The sequence below is a fragment of the Carcharhinus amblyrhynchos genome, chromosome 6, assembly GCF_965287045.1.
Source record: "Carcharhinus amblyrhynchos chromosome 6, sCarAmb.v2.hapA, whole genome shotgun sequence".
In the NCBI taxonomy this organism is placed as follows: domain Eukaryota; kingdom Metazoa; phylum Chordata; class Chondrichthyes; order Carcharhiniformes; family Carcharhinidae; genus Carcharhinus; species Carcharhinus amblyrhynchos.
Window position 1 is genome coordinate 38,250,199 of NC_137329.1, and position 16,923 is coordinate 38,267,121.

The 16,923-nt window shown below is 43.2% G+C and overlaps 1 protein-coding gene across 6 annotated transcripts in view; it reads left to right on the plus strand.

The window, feature by feature from the left end:
• Positions 1-16,923, plus strand: part of ppp6r3 (protein phosphatase 6, regulatory subunit 3) — a 108,600-nt gene that overhangs the window by 16,617 nt on the left and 75,060 nt on the right. For all 6 annotated transcript variants that reach the window (XM_080190246.1, XM_080190247.1, XM_080190248.1 and 3 more), the window contains exon 3: positions 9,230-9,462. In XM_080190246.1, the coding sequence (XP_080046372.1) occupies positions 9,236-9,462 (227 nt within the window). In that variant the 5' untranslated portion in view covers positions 9,230-9,235. The remainder of the gene's footprint in view (positions 1-9,229; positions 9,463-16,923) is intronic.

Below are 16,923 nucleotides of genomic sequence, written 5' to 3' on the forward strand. Positions count from 1 at the left end.
AGTGAATAAGCTCGCATTTATCCACATACTGCATCCACCATACAGATGCCCACACATACAGCCCTCAACAGGTTCAACATTATGAAATGATTTAATGGGATTGATATAGAAAAGGCTGTTTCCTTTTGAGGAATATCAGAGCTAGAGGTTTTAAGTATACAATATTCACAAGTAATGCCAATAGGCAATTCAGGAGAAACATCTTCACCAGAAAGTGGTTAGAATATGGAACTTGTATACCAGATGGAGTAGTTGAGACTATTAACAGAGATGCATTTGAAGGAGAAGCTAAGTAAGCACGTAAGGGAGAAAGGATAGGTTCACGGGGTTAGATTAAGGCGGCTGGGAGAAAACTCATGTTGCACAAGTGCTGGCATTGATCAGTGAGGCTGAATGGCCTGTTGCGGTGCTGTAGGTACTTTGTCATATGTAATAAAATAAAACTGAAACCAGATTTTGCAATTTCTCATTCAACTTTGTATTTCTTGCCTGACAAAAGGCCAATTTATAATTCTGTGCATTTTAAGAACATAAGAACATAAGAAATAGGAGCAGGAGTAGGCCATCTAGCCCTTCGAGCCTGCCCCGCCATTCAATAAGATCATGGCTGATCTGTCGTGGCTCAGTTCCACTTTCCCGCCCTCTCCCCATAACCCTTAATCCCCTCTCTTATCAAGAACCCATCAACCCGCTTCTTAAAAATATTTAGCGAGGCAGCCTCCACCACTTCAACGGGCAGAGAATTCCAGAGATTCACCACCCTTTGAGTGAAGAAGTTCCTCCTCAACTCCGTTCTAAACCGCCTCCCCCTTATCTTGAGGCTGTGCCCCCGAGTCCTACTGTCTTTTTTGAGCGGGAAGAGTCTCTCCACCTCTATCCTATCCATCCCATTCATCATCTTATACGTCTCAATGAGATCTCCCCTCATTCTTCTAAACTCTAACGAGTACAAGCCTAGTTTATTCAGCCTCTCCTCATAGCTCAATCCCCTCAACTCCGGTATCAGCCTAGTAAACCTCCTCTGCACTCCCTCCAGGGCCAAAATATCCTTGCGCAGGTGCGGCGCCCAAAACTGCACACAGTACTCCAGTTGCGGCCTCACCAATGCCCTATACAGCTGCAGCAAGACCTCCCTACTTTTATATTCAATCCCCCTCGCTATGAAGGCCAGCATCCCATTCGCGTTCCTGACCACCTGCTGCACCTGCAAGCTGGGTTTTTGCGACTCATGCACAAGGACCCCGAGGTCCCTCTGCACCGTCGCCTGCTGCAGTTTTTCGCCACGTAAGTAATAGTCCTTCCTACCATTCTTCCTACCAAAGTGGACCACCTCACACTTGCCAACATTAAATTCCATTTGCCATTTCCTGGCCCATTCGCCCAGCCTATCTAGATCCTTCTGCAGACTCTCCACACCCTCCGCACAATTTGCCTTTCCCCCAATCTTGGTGTCATCAGCAAATTTTGACACCCTGCACTCGGTTCCCTCCTCCAGATCATCTATATAAATGGTAAATAGCTGAGGCCCCAGCACCGACCCCTGGGGCACCCCACTAGTCACCAACCGCCAATCCGAATAGCACCCATTGACCCCCACTCTCTGCCTCCTATTTGACAACCAATCCTCTATCCACGCTAACACCCTACCCCCAACTCCATGTCCCCTGACCTTCTGCAGTAACCTCTTGTGAGGTACCTTGTCAAACGCCTTCTGAAAATCCAGAAAGACCACATCCACCGGCTCTCCTCTATCCACCGCCCTAGACACATCCTCATAGAACTCCAGTAAATTTGTCAGACACGACTTCCCTTTAATGAAACCGTGTTGCGTCTGCCCTATCAAGCAATTCCCTTCAAGATGCCTCGCAATTTCCTCCTTAATGACGGATTCTAACATTTTACCTACCACAGACGTTAAACTAACCGGCCTATAATTCCCCGCCTTTTGCCTGGCACCCTTCTTAAACAACGGCGTAACATTAGCCGTTTTCCAATCTTCCGGCACTTCCCCGGAATCCAGCGACGTCTGGAAAATAACCACCAAGGCATCCACTATAACCTCCGCCATTTCTTTCAGAACCCTCGGATGCATTCCATCCGGTCCTGGCGACTTGTCCACAATCAGCCCCTCCAGTCTGTCGAGCACCACCTCTCTAGTAACAGTAATGTCATTAAGACCCTCCAGTCCTACCACCTTTCCATCGCTAACACCCGGCAAATTATTCACGTCCTCCTCCGTGAAGACAGAAACAAAAAAGTTATTCAAGACCTTAGCCATTTCCCCATCCCCTACCACTAGGTCCCCTTTCTCATCCTCTAAAGGACCAACGTTCACCCTAGCCAGCCTCTTCCTTTTTATATATTTATAAAAACTCTTGCTATCCTTTTTTATATTAAGTGCTAGCCCAGCTTCATAGCTTCTCCTACCCTCCTTTATCAACTTCTTTGTCAATCTTTGTTGACATTTAAACCTTTCCCAATCCTCTTCTCGCCCACTGCTCTTAGCTACTCTAAATTCCTCCGCTTTTAATTTAACACTTTCCTTCACCTCCTTCGTTATCCACGGCTTATTACCTCTCCTCCTACTGTCCTTTTTGACCATCGGAATAAATTTCTGCTGAACACCAAGAAAGATCTCCTTAAAGATCCTCCACTGCTCCTCAGCAGACCTACCTTCCAACGTGCTCCCCCAGTCCACATTCGCCAATTCTTCTCTCATCCTACCATACTCCCCTCTATTCAAACAAAGGACGCGTGTCCAGGAACCCACTTTCTCCTCCTCCATCTGCAACAGAAACTCCACCATGCAATGATCACTCTCTCCAAGAGGATCCTTCACCGCAAAGTCCCTAATTCTACCCAGCTCATTACATAGCACCAGATCCAAGATAGCTCGCTCCCTCGTCGGCTCCAACACACACTGTTCAAGGAAATTATCCCGGCAGCATTCCAAGAACAACTCCTCGAGCCCACCTCGTCCAACATGGGTCGACCAATCAATATGCAGATTGAAATCTCCCATAACTACTGCCGTCCCATTCCTGCACGCCGCACTTATTTGCGCGTTAACAGCCCGCCCCACCTCCAGATCATTATTTGGTGGCCTATAGACGACACCCACCAGCGTCTTCCTCCCTTTGCTGTTCCTAATCTCCACCCACAACGATTCCACTTTCTGCTCTTTGGCTCCGATATCATCCCTTGCTACCACCTTGATACTATCCTTAATCAGCAGAGCTACGCCACCCCCTCTTTCCTCCTGCCTATCCTTCCTAAACACTTGATATTTTGAACAATGTATGTCCTAATGGTCTGCTAACGAATGTTACCAAAGTTTGTTAGCGTTTTCTCATTTGGTTTGAAATCCAAGCGTGATGAAGGGTAAATTTTTATTCTAGTTATTCAATAATTAGTGCAAAAATATTCATGTATCTGGCTGGTTTTATTGGTGCATTCTTTGCAATCGGGTCACAATTGATTTCCGATCTTGTGGAATGGCCAATACCATTTTCTGGACAGCCAAGAATTTCTAAAATAGGCAACTGCAAAATCATGGTGTCCTTGGGACTTACAAAAGTGGAAGGTAATTTGCTTACAGCAAAGTTCCAGAAATTGCAACGATCAGACAATCTGTTTTACTGATTCTAATTGATTGATGAATATTGGCTGGAAGATCACAGAGCTCTGCTGCTTTCCTTTGAATAGTGCCATGACATCTTTTTCCACTGTATATGGAGAGTAGGGGATTTGTTTAAAATCTCGTACGGAAGATGGCACCTCCAGAAGCGCAGCACTCCTGTCCTGCACTGAAGTCTTAGCTTGGATTCATAGAATTCCTACGGTGCAGAGGGAGGCCATTTGCCCATTAAATCTGCACCGACTCAATATCTTACCCAGATCCACACTGAGTGAAATCCTTCTGTTCTCAGAATCGTTGTTTACCATTTATGCAATTGCAGGCATAAAGCTTTTAATCCAGTATAACCATTTGATGTATCCTCCAAGTTAATGAGTGGGGCTTTGAAATCCCATTCCAGTTTGAAGTTCTTCCAGGATGGAATTAATCGTGATAGCTTAGTCTCTAAAGTATTGGGTCCTTGCAAATGCAGTGAACTGATTTCATTACTTCCCCAAAATGTTTGTAACTATTAGCCTATCAAAGGAAGGTATCCTGATTTATAATTCTGTGAAGTAAGCTTCAAATTTGCTGTCAAAATAATGGCAAGACTGATGATGCTCACTGTTTATGGGTAAATGGTACAGTACAGCAGCTTCAAGCAAGGAACAGATGCATGGTTACATGTAAACACGTAGAAGGTGCTATCTGAACAAAGAACAACCCAGCACGGGAAACAGGCCCTTCGGCCCAACAAGCCCGCGCCGCCGCATCACCTTACACCTATTCTACCCTGCGTGTCTACGAATAGAACCCCTGACTTAGCCAGATTCAGGGGAGAATAGTGTCAATTTGGTAAAACCAATCAGCCTAAGAGCATATCTTTGGGGTGTGGGAGGAAACCGGAGCGCCCGGAGGAAACCCACGCATCCACAGGGAGAATGCACAAACTCCCACAGACACAGGCCCAAATCCATGTATCTGCACAGCTAGCAGTGCTAGTCACCGAGCTGTTGCGGCGCCCGTCCACCGGTCCAGGATCAAGCACACACACCGACACGAAGTACTAGGCCACTCCCGGAACCTCCAAGAGTAGCCCACGCACGACCCACCGTGTGCATGCCCCTCGTTTGACAACGAGGTGGACCTCCACCTGCGGAATAAAGACAAAAACGTTAATCACAAGCCTGCCTTTCCGGTGTCTCCCGAGGTTCTAACCCTTATTTAATAACCCCTACCATAACCCTCCATCCTCGTTTCACTCATGTGTCTATCTAACCGAACCTTAAACGAGTCCAACGTTCCCGCCTCCACCACCCTACTCGGTAGCGCGTTCCATACCCCCACAACTCTCTGCGTAAAGAACCTTCCTCTCATATCCAAATTATATCTCTCCCCCCTCACCCTTAAATCATGTCCTCTTGTATTTGTAACCAATCTAGGGAGCAGTCTCTCACTATTGACTCTGTCTATTCCCTTCAGTATCTTATATACCTCTATCATGTCCCCCCTCAATCTCCGTCTTTCCAAGGAGAACAGTCCCAGTTTCTCCAACCTTTCCTCGTAACCCAGTCCCTCCATGCCAGGCAACATCCTGGTAAACCTCCTCTGCACCCTTTCCAGAGCCTCCACGTCCTTCCGGTAGTAAGGTGACCAGAACTGGACGCAGTACTCCAAATGCGGTCTAACCAACGTTCTATACAACTGAAGCATTAGACGGCAGCTTTTATACTCTATACCCCTTCCTATAAAGGCTAGCATTCCATAAGCCTTCCTGACAACATTCTCCACTTGTGTCGCAACCTTCATGGATTTGTGAACCTGCACTCCCAGGTCCCTCTGTGTTTCTATACTCCTAATTTGTCTACCTTTAATCACATAACTCCTCTCTACATTATTCCTTCCAAAATGCATCACCTCGCATTTGTCAGGATTAAATTCCATCTGCCACCTATCTGCCCAATGCACCAACCTATCTATATCCTGTTGTATCACCTCACAATCCACTTCGGTACCCGCCAACCCTGCCATCTTGGTGTCATCAGCAAACTTGCTGATCACACCACCTACGCTCTCTTCCAAGTCATTTATGTAGACTACAAAGAGGAGAGGTCCCAGTACTGAGCCCTGCGGCACACCACTGGTCACTGGCCTCCAGCCGGACAAAGTCCCCTCCACAACTACCCTCTGTCTCCTATTACCCAGCCAGTTCTCAATCCACCTAGCTACCTGACCTCGTATCCCATGCGCCTTAACCTTTTCTACCAGCCTACCATGAGGGACTTTGTCAAACGCCTTACTGAAATCCATATAGATGACATCAACGGCTCTCCCATCGTCAACCGTTTTTGTCACCTCCTCAAAGAATTCCACCAGATTCGTAAGGCAAGACCTCCCTCTAACAAAGCCATGTTGCGTATCCCCAATCAGACCGCAACGCTCCAAATGCACATACATCCTACCCCTAAGTACTTTTTCCATTAATTTCCCTACCACCGATGTCAAACTCGCCGGCCTATAATTTCCAGGGTTATCCCTGCTACCTTTTTTGAACAGCGGTACCACATTTGCTACCCTCCAGTCTTCTGGGACCTCACCTGTGTCCAAAGAAGAGACAAAGATTTGCGCCAGAGGCCCAGCAATTTCATCTTTCATCTCCCTAAGCAGCCTGGGATAAATACCATCAGGCCCCGGAACTTTATCCGTCCTTACGCTACCTAAAAGCCCTAGCACTTCCTCCCTCGTAATAGATATTTCCTGCAGCTGATCCTCAGCTCCCTCTAACAGACCGCACGATTCCGAACCCCTCTCCTTCGTGAATACCGACGCAAAGCATTCATTCAGGAGCTCCCCCATTCCCTCCGACTCAATACGTATCTCCCCACTTTTGTCCCTAAGAGGACCAATTTTCCCTCTAACTACTCTCTTGCTCCTAATATAGGAATAAAATGCCTTCGGATTTTCCTTAATCCTACCAGCCAAAGCCATTTCATGCCCTCTCTTCGCCCTTCTAATTCCCCTTTTTAGCTCCCTCCTACTCTCTCTATATTCCTCCAGCGCACTCTCCGTACCCAGTCGTTTCGACCTAACATACGCCTCCCTCTTCTTCCTGACCAAGTCTTCAATACCCCCTGTAATCCACGGCTCTCTAATCCTACCTTTCCCATCCTTCCGCTTAACCGGAACATACCTCCCCTGCAGCCATTTCATTTTGCCCTTAAAAGCCTCCCACTTGCCAACCGTGGACTTGCCAGCTAACAGTCCCTCCCAATCAGTGTCCTGCAGCTCCCTCCTAATCCTGCCATAGTTCGCCTTTCCCCAGTTCAGCACACTCCCGTTCGGCCGGCACTCGTCCCTTTCCATTTTTATCCTAAAGTAGATGGACTTGTGGTCACTATTAGCCGCATGTTCGCCTACCTCTACCTCTCCCACCTGCCCCGGCTCATTACCCAACACTAAATCCAGTATAGCCCCTGCCCTAGTCGGACTAGTTACATACTGCTCTAGAGACCCTTCCAAAACACATTTCACAAACTCCTCTCCCTCCGTACCCCCAGCTCTAGGCCCCCTCCAATTCACTCCAGGAAGATTAAAGTCACCCACTACAACCACCCTATTCTTCCTGCACCTATCCAAAATGCCCCTGCAAATGCCTTCCTCCACTGACCTCGGGCTGTTGGGTGGCCTATAATACACCCCTAGCAACGTAATCTCTCCCTTTTTATTCCTCAACTCCACCCACAGTGACTCAATCCCTATCTCTTCTATATTGTCCTCCCTCTGCACTACTGTGATGCTTTCCTTGACTAACAGTGCCACCCCTCCACCTCTCTTCAACCCTCCTCTGTCACACCTAAAACACTTGTACCCAGGAACATTCAGCTGCCAGTCCTGCCCTTCCCTTAACCATGCCTCTGTTACAGCCACCACATCTAACTGCCTCACAAACATCAAGGCCCTAAGCTCATCCGTTTTCCCTGCCACACTCCTAGCATTGAAACAGACACAGTTCAACCCACAAGTGTCCCCCGGAACCCCCTTCTCCCTGATACTTTTCCTTTCACCCGACTCTCTTCCAGCCGCCTCCCCACCCCCCATCTGAGTGGCACTGCTTGGTCATTAACTTGATGTTTTGCAATTGATGTGAGTTTAATGTTGAATCCTATTTTAGTAATGAGACCTAAGTGAAAAATGACACCAGTTATCTAGCTTGAAGTATTAATGTTGCACTATATTTGTACTAATTACATGATATCCTTATAATTTACCTATCCTTGCCTTAAAAACATTCAATGAGGTAGCCTCAACTGCTTCACCTATAACAAAATGGCTGAAATTTTTAAAAATTCTTTGAGAAATGGGTGTCGTTGGCAAGGCCAGCATTTGTTGCCCAATCCTAGTGCTGGTTATTTTTCAGAAAGTATTAGTTTGGCTGTATCAAATTGGAGAATGTTTGAACTCCTTGGAGAGTTGTGATCAGGTCGGATGTCTTCTGCAGGGAGGGAGAAAAGGATTAAAAGTGCTTTATACTATATAAACGCATTGAACAAAAGGACATGGCTTTAATTTATATGTTACCATTTATATCTTCACATCTCATGCCTCATGAGTATTGCTTAAATAATTTAGAAGCGTTCAAAGATGGCAGCCAAAATGTGTACTGAATGACCTCACAAAAGTATGATAAGAAATTTGAAAACTGCAATCCTTAACTTTGGTGGAAAAGAAACACATTTTTGTAGATGCTGAACTTGTTTAAATACCTTTACTTTGCTCAATGTTATGGATGGTCTTGTTCCTTGGTGCAGATAGGCTGCTATCTGTAGCGTTGCTGGCAATGACATGTTTGCTAAATGCACCCCTACAGTTGATTGGAAGCAAATGCAACCTAGAATTGAAGAAAGTTAGAGCTGGAACAAGTGGTTACAAAGAGAATTATGGAATTATTCCCTGCAAAGTTATTTGTGGGTGAACTGAACCCTCACATTGACTCACTATTAATACACTTTCTTCCACCCCCGTGCCCCCAATTTAATAGTGTTTTATATCATTTTCATTTTCTTGCTTGCATTGTTTCTCATATTCTTCTCATTCCTTTCATTTGGTAACAGCTGAAGAGCAATTTTGAATCCCAAATTTTTTTTCCTCCAAAAATAGAACTACCAAACTTTCCTTAGCATCAGGAAAGCTTGAACGCAACAGAGCAGGTTTCATCATCAGATGAATATTATAGGCACATTTATGCCAGACATACATTAACTGATCCTGTAAAATTGTGAACTCATCATTTGATCACCAATCGCTTTGTAGTCATTGTTAAAATACTTCCAATTCCACTGTCACGTAAACCTTTGGTTCCCTGTTCACCGAGATTCGGTATGCCATATTCCTTGTCTCAGATTTTTTTCCACTTTTAGGTAGGTCTCTCAAGTGCACTCTGCATATATTAGAGATTGACCTTTATGTATGATCTTATCTTTTGTGATACATTAACCATTGAGCTACCAAGAGAAACTGATCACACCCTGTTTTCTGATGTAAATAGAACAGATTTTTTCTTGTTCAGCTATAGCTGCACTCCGAATGACCTTGCTTTTTTTTCTTTCAAATCAGTGCATCATGTTTTGGAAGTTTGATCTTCACACGTCGTCCCATATAGATACACTCCTGGAGAAGGAAGATGTGACCCTTACTGAACTAATGGATGAGGAAGATGTTTTGCAGGAATGTAAAGCTCAGAACCGCAAATTGTTGGACTTTCTGGTCCGACCACAGAGCATGGAAGATCTAGTCACGTATATCACCCAGGAACCCCCAGATGATATGGATGAGAAGATGAAATACAAGTAAGGAAGTGTTATTGTGGGCAATGACTTCCAAATGAAAGCTTCCATACAAGAGTGAAGTATGTTTTGCTTGACTTGATTTTTGAACATGGAGGTTTGCTAAGTGGCATTATCTGGAGGCTAGAAATAACTATTGCCTTTTAATTTTTTGTTAAAAATGGGAAATGTAAGGTGCTTATCCTATTGGGTATTTGTTTTAAAGAAGAAAATTTATGACGTGCTAATGTGAGAAGATGTCATTATTAGATTTATTAAGTATGTGTTGTGTCTAAGGTCTTTAAGGAAATGTCCTCAAATCCTGACTGTTGTGCTTTATTAGCTATTTGCTTGTGACAACATAATACATTAGTTCTGTAACAGGTATGAATTTGTTAATGGTCCACATGACAATGTAGCACCAGTGCTCTGACTGTCTTTGCATTTAACTGCTCTTTCCCGACCTAAAATAGTAAGCTGTTTGATCCCTGGGCACTTTACTGGGATACTTGTGTTATCTAGTTAAGTAGTTGCATAATTGCTTTAAGAGCCAGTCACATGATTTGATGGTGATTTCTTTGGGGTGTTTCACAGGCTGATGTTTGGTTTATGTTCTGTGCAGAGCACATCTCTTTCAATAAACTATTGTGTATTATTTTGAATCTACATGTGTAAACCACTTTGTTTAAAACTCACAAGCTCTAACATAGGACATTACAAATTGTGACTACGTTCTTTGGAACTTATGGATTGAAGGCTCATGTTACAGGAGTAGTCAAATTCTGAATCTTAAAAAAAAAGTCTGTAGAAAGTGAACTGTTCGCTCACAATGTAGCCGCTGAACAGATTGAATGAAAGTAAACTGTTCGCTCACAATGTAGCCGCTGAACAGATTGAATGAAATATCACTGATCAGGAGTGAAACCACGGTGGATTTTTCCCCATGAGGGGCTAGTGCAGTCGATTGCTATAGCCTAACAAAGATCAATTAACTTGCCACAAAGGAGAAATTGAATTTGGATTGCCTTCTGTTTTGCTTGGCTTCATGTTTCTTTAGTCAATTGGCCATCGGGAAAAAAATGTTATTTTGACATAGTCAAAAACGCGACATACTTGTACTGAATGGTCATTACAAATGTGCATTATTGTGAAAATTTAGCCTATTTTACATTATTCAAGATAAATAAGTGGTTATTACAGAGGGCAAGTATTTGATTTGTTGGAATTTTGGTTGTTTACAATTACTGTTTATTTCATATTGAATAATTTGTAAGTTGACGTTTTGCTGGTTGGTTAAATAATGCTTGTAACTTTAAGGCCATTGTATTAAAACTAAAAGACAATTAGACTGCCATAGAAACTTACCTCGAAAAAACACTTTCTAAAATGCACCAAGAAACTACTTGATGGTTTAGTATGTTAGTAACACTTGATAGACAACATGGATCAAAAAATTTAAGAATCTTGCTTGCTCTGATAATTTCAGTACTATTAACACTTGCTGGGAAGTTCGGAAATACTGGGAATTAGAACCAATAGATTAGGGCAGTGGTTCCCAAGCATTTCAGTAACATGGCAAACGCACCCATTCTTTATTCCAGTTGAATTGATTGCTTATAAACATCACATTTACTTATATTTAATGTGGATTGTTGACATGATGTGAATGCATCAAGAAAATTATCCACTTGTTGACAGCATTAACCAAGTGAAGGATTTCGGAAGGATTGTGATTAGCCACAGATGTCTAATTAACTAGGGGTTAGATGTGGAGAGGGAGTGCATGAATATGAAAGGGATTCCACTGGCAATAGGAATAAAGAAGATCCTTCAAGATGCAGCTGGGCTGGGCAAAGGGAGTGGGGTTTAGATCAGAGAGTGAAGTCAGCTTTCTGAAGAGGCAAGGCAAGCTGATCTGTTAAAGCTGGAATAGGAGCTCAGTGCAGAGGGCATGCTGAGCACAAATTTGCACACAGTCTCCATTTCGAAATAAGTGAAAAATGTCAAAACAGAAGTCTGAGATTTCTGCTAGTGACAAGTTCATCTTCCCAGGCTTGCTTAAGCACCGCTTGTAACTTGCAAGGCACGGGCTGTCCTTGCATTTAAACAAAACAACTACTCATTTTCTTTCCAATTCCCCTTCGAACAAAATACTCTTTAAAAAAAAATATTGTAGAGGTAAGGTTGATGACCAATGATGGTCATCCCGAATGAAGTAATTTGTTTTTTTAAAATTCCTATGATATATGGGGGTGTATGTGTGTGTGGGGAGCATAGTACCTGACTCCCTAGGAATGATAGGGTTGAAGCAACAATTTGGGGATTAAAACGGGCTTAAAAAGAAATTAAAGGAACCAGAAGGAACCTGCATTATCACCTCTACCTATCTGAACCTGGTTTGGCCTAGCTATTTGGTTAGTTGAATTTAACGCGCCCTACAAAGTTTTTAGTCACTTGTCTATTCAGTATTTGGATTGCGAAGTGTTAGCCTTAGCTGGAGGGATGATCTTGGACAGGCCAACCGCATTTTGGGGTCGGTGGGGGAGCTGGTCCAGCAGATTCAACAAGCTGGCTCTCGGACAAAATCCACAAGTGGACGTTTCTGGCAATCTTCGCAGCAAGAGATGCTAGTGGGCCTGGCCCAGCCATCAACAGATGCTCCTTGCCCTTCTCAACACAATGTCTTCGTTTATTCAAAGATATCTTAGAAAGTGCCACATACGGAGAGGGAGAGATGCAGCACATCTAATTTCTTAGAGTCTAGAGTGCCTTGGGTGGGGTATAAATTCAAACTAATTTATAGTAGCAAAATTTTAGTTGTCTTTAAATTGTAGGCAGTTCTGTGATGTCTCCCTGAATGGGGAGAAATAACCAGTGTGACTACATCCCCAGTAGAAGGGGACCTGCAGTGACATATGGGGCTTTTTGGATTGCTTGTACATGGGAGTGCCAGTGGCTCTGGCACAGAGCCACTGGATTAGGTGATTTTTGTCAATAATTAGAAATAAAAAGGTAAATCACTGGGCTTCACATTTTTTTAAACATTTTGGGGATCAAAATGTTCTGCAATTGCAATGTTGAACTGATTTCCACCCCACCCACCCCCCAGTAGTGTCCCAACCATTAATGCAATATTGGTTCGAACATTGGTCATATAACTGGGTCATCAAAAAATTTTGAATGCAAGGAGATTTGCAATGTAATGAATAATGTAGCAGAATCATTGTACGTTGAAGCAGCTGATGAGGAATGTGATAAAATGGGGGGGGGGGGGGGGGCGGTGTGGTGATTTGATTTTGAGTAATGGAGGGGATAAAACATATACCTGTTTGATCTAAAACCAGAGATTGTTGTTCTAAGATGACATGTTCAAAATTTGGAGAAAATTACAATCTTTGTGAGGTTTGCATTTCATTTGCATTGCATTGTGGGGTGGCGGAGTGGTCAGCACTGCTGTCTCTCAGTACCAGGGACATGGGATTGATTCCCAGCTTCTGCATGTTCTCCCCGTGTCTGCGTGGGTTTCCTGAGTTTTATTTCCTCCCACAGTCCGAAAGACGTGCTGGTTAGGTTCATTGGTCGTGCTAAATTCTTCCTCAGTGTTCCTGAACAGGTGCCAAAGTGTGGTGACTAGGAGATTTTCACAGCAACTTCATTGCAGTGTTAATGTAAGCCTATTTAAGACACTAATAAATAATCTATATAAACGTTTGATAGAGTCTTACAATTGAATCTACCTGTCCATCTGATATCTGTAGCCCAGACTGTATAATGAGCTACACAAATGGTGAGATCAATTTTCTAAGTTAAGTATGTATTTAAATTTAAAGTTTTGAGATGTGTTGTGCAGACATTTTTAGCTGGTTTCTTCATTCCTGCAATTGAAGTTGAGCTTTTTCAATGAGTGATGTTAACACTGCAAGTGACCTCAGGCAGATACAACTATTAGACTTCGTGGATTTAAGTAATATGTTGTTACATCTTAGCGTTACATAACAGTACAATATATTGTATGTTATTGGTATATTGTTTCTGCCCTTACAAAACATAGCTACTTGGCAACAAAAGACTTGGAGTACTTCATTTTCACACAGCTGAGGACATCAAATTGAACAAGACTTAGTAGTCTGAGCTATACTTAAAATTCTTGCAAAAATTTATTTAGAAGTGAACTTTTTTTTTGTTAAAAACATAGCTTCGGTTGTCTTTGGAACTCTTGGAAGTTTTTAAAAAAAGATCAGTTTATGATCCAGAATTTTTTCTTTACGATCAGTTATTTCCATTTTAACTACGTAAATTTCAGCTTTTAACAAATCAAAATTATTTTGAGTTTTAAATAAACCAGAAAAGAAAATTTGAGAACCTGAAGCTATAAATGTCTAACCTTGCAGTCTTTTATCCCCAGTGCATAAACTTAATGAGTTGTTGAGTGAATCCTGTAGCGATAGTAAAATGGATGGATAGTGAGGCACTGCTTTAATCTAGTTGGTGTTAGAGGTGGCTATGGCCATCCAGAAGAGTGGTGAATATTATCACACTCCTGACTTAACCTTACAGGTTACAAAAGGTGTAAGCCACATGCCAGTGCCCAGACCTCTGCCCTGATCTTAAAGCTCAATTTTTGATATGAATATTCAGTTTCTCATCAAAGGTCACCTCCTCCAAACTATTTGCCATTGCCAAATATTGTACAAATATTTTCACTTGTCAGCTGTAACCCAAATGTTATCCTGGTCATGAATAAGACTAGTGTGGGCTGCTGCATTTTCACAGAAATTATGAATAGTTAGCCAGGCTTGGGCTGGCAAGTAGCATTCATGCCATATATGCCAGGCAATGACCATCTCCAGCAAGAGAGAATCTAACCTTGACATTCAGTATCACTGCTGAATCCCCCACTATCAACATCCGTAGAGTTATCGTTGATAAGAAACTGAACTTTTATGAATGGGCGGCATGGTAGCACAGTGGTTAGCACTGCTGCTTAACAGCTCCAGGACCTGGGTTCGATTCTTGGCTTGGGTCACTGTGTGGCGTTTGCACATTCTCCTCGTGTGTGTGGGTTTTCCCGAGTGCTCCGGTTTCCCCTCACAGTCCAAAGATGTGCGGGTTAGGTTGATTGGCCATGCTAAAAATTGCCTCTTAGTATTCTGAGATGTGTAGGTTGGAGGAAATAGTGGGTTACATATGTAGGGATATGGGAGTAGGGCCTGGGTGGGATTGTGGTAGGTGCAGACTCGATGGGCTGAATGGCCTCTTTCTGTACTGTAGTGTTTCTATGATTTCTATGAACTGGACTTGCCATTATGTGACTACAAGAGCAGGTTGGAGGCTAGGAATCCTTGCAGTGAGTAACGTGCTTCCTGACTTCACAAAGCTTATTCACCATCTACAAGACACAAGTCAGGAATGTAACGGAGTAGTCTCTCCTTGTCGGGATGCGTGCAGCTCCAACAGCACTGGAGAACATTGACACTCTAGAGGACAAAGCAGCCTGCTTGACTGGTAGCCCATCCACAAACTTTCACACTCTAACCATCAATGCACAGAAGAAACAGTGTGTACCATCTACAAGATGCACTATAGGAACTCAACAAGGCTGCTTCTTCAGCACCTTTCAAACCTTTGGCTACCATCTAGAAGGACCAGGGACAGCAACCCATGGGAACACAACCACCTGCAAATTCCCTTCCAAGTCTCTCGCCATCCTGACTTGAAATCTGTAGGTTGCTGAGGACATAGTATGGTAGGGTACTCCTTCCCGTTGGTCCCTTTATTACTTAATGCAGGCCCTGACAGGTGTATGCTTCTTGTACAACTGACCCATTCTTGGATGTCAAAATGATCCCAAACAAAGTTTCCTTTTACCATTGTTCCCCTTGGATCACCTCCAGGTGTTGAGTACTGATTTGACAGGTGAAACAAAGATGGTAAATAATCAGGAAGAGGTTTCCTTGGCCTTGTTTATCTGAAGCTTTGAAACTTCACTGAGTCTAAGTGAGATGTTGTGTGGGACAAGATGTGGGTGGGAGTCGTTTCAACAAGGTGGAATTGACACGGGAAGGAATTCAAGCAGCTGGTAAAGATTCACTTTTAAAGGCATTGGTTTCGTGCTGGAATATAATGTTACAGATACTATCACATGACCAATTCTTGTCCATGTCAAGATTGAATATTTACCATCATTTCTACCCTGGCTGGGGGAGAAGGAAAAGAGTCAAAGTGAAGTATGATCCTAGTGCCCATGTGTGGATTTTCTCAAGGGGCTGTTTGACAATTAGAAACATGAACCCAAAGCTATGTATTTCTTTCTCCTCACCATTCATCAAATGCTGTTTTGAATGAAATCACTGATAATTAACTGGGCCAAATCTGGAATCTTCAGGGAGGTCTTGCTGCAACTGTACAAGGTACTGGTGAGGCCGCAGCTGGAGTATTGTGTGCAGTTTTGGTCGCCGCACTTGTGCAAGGATATATTGGCCTCGGAGGGAGTGCAGAGGAGGTTCACTAGGCTGATACCGGAGATGAGGGGGTTGGCCTATGAAGAGAGACTAAATAGACTGGGTCTGTACTCGTTGGAGTTTAGAAAGCTGAGGGGGGGATCTTACAGAGACGTATAAGGTAATGAAGAGGATGGATAGGGTAGAGGTAGAGAGATTCTTCCCGCTTAGAAAGGATAGCAGGACTAGAGGACACAGCCTCAAAATAAGCGGGGGGGAGTGCGCAGTTTAGATCAGAGCTGAGGAGGAACTTCTTCACTCAAAGGGTGGTGAATCTCTGGAATTTTCTGCCCGTTGAAGTGGTGGAGGCTACCTCGCTAAATATATTTAAGTCAGGGGTAGATAGGTTTCTGATAGACAGGGGAATTAAGGGTTATGGGGAGAAAGCGGGAAAGTGGAACTGATCCACTTCAGATCAGCCATGATCTTATTGAATGGCGGGGCAGGCTCGATGGGCTAAATGGTCTACTCCTGCTCCTATTTCTTATGTTCTTGCTTTGTATGCTGTAGATTCTCGCTGCTTTAATTTGTTGAACCATCAGTGAGCGGCTTGGATTTTCACGAAATATATGTTAGACTTCTAGGAAATGAAGAGAGAAAATTCAGCTTAAAAGTTCTTTCTCCACCTTCTCCCCACTCATACTTATAAATCTAGTTTTAAAATAGCTCACAAAGCTGCTTAACTGCTTTGAATTTTCTCACCATTCCAAATGTAATTCATAAAGGGAAAAGAAAGAACTTGCATTGATATAATATCTTCCATGTACTCTGGGCATCTCAAAATAGTAAAAAGATAATTAGGTTTGAAATGTTGTTAATTATAGAAACAAATGGAGCAACTATTATGCACAGCACAATTCCATGAATTATAAATGAGAAAAATTATTATTTTAACTATTTTCATGATGGTAAGAACATAGGAACAACAGTAAGCTATTTAACTCCTTAAGTCTGTTTCACCATTAAATGAGACCATTCATTGTCC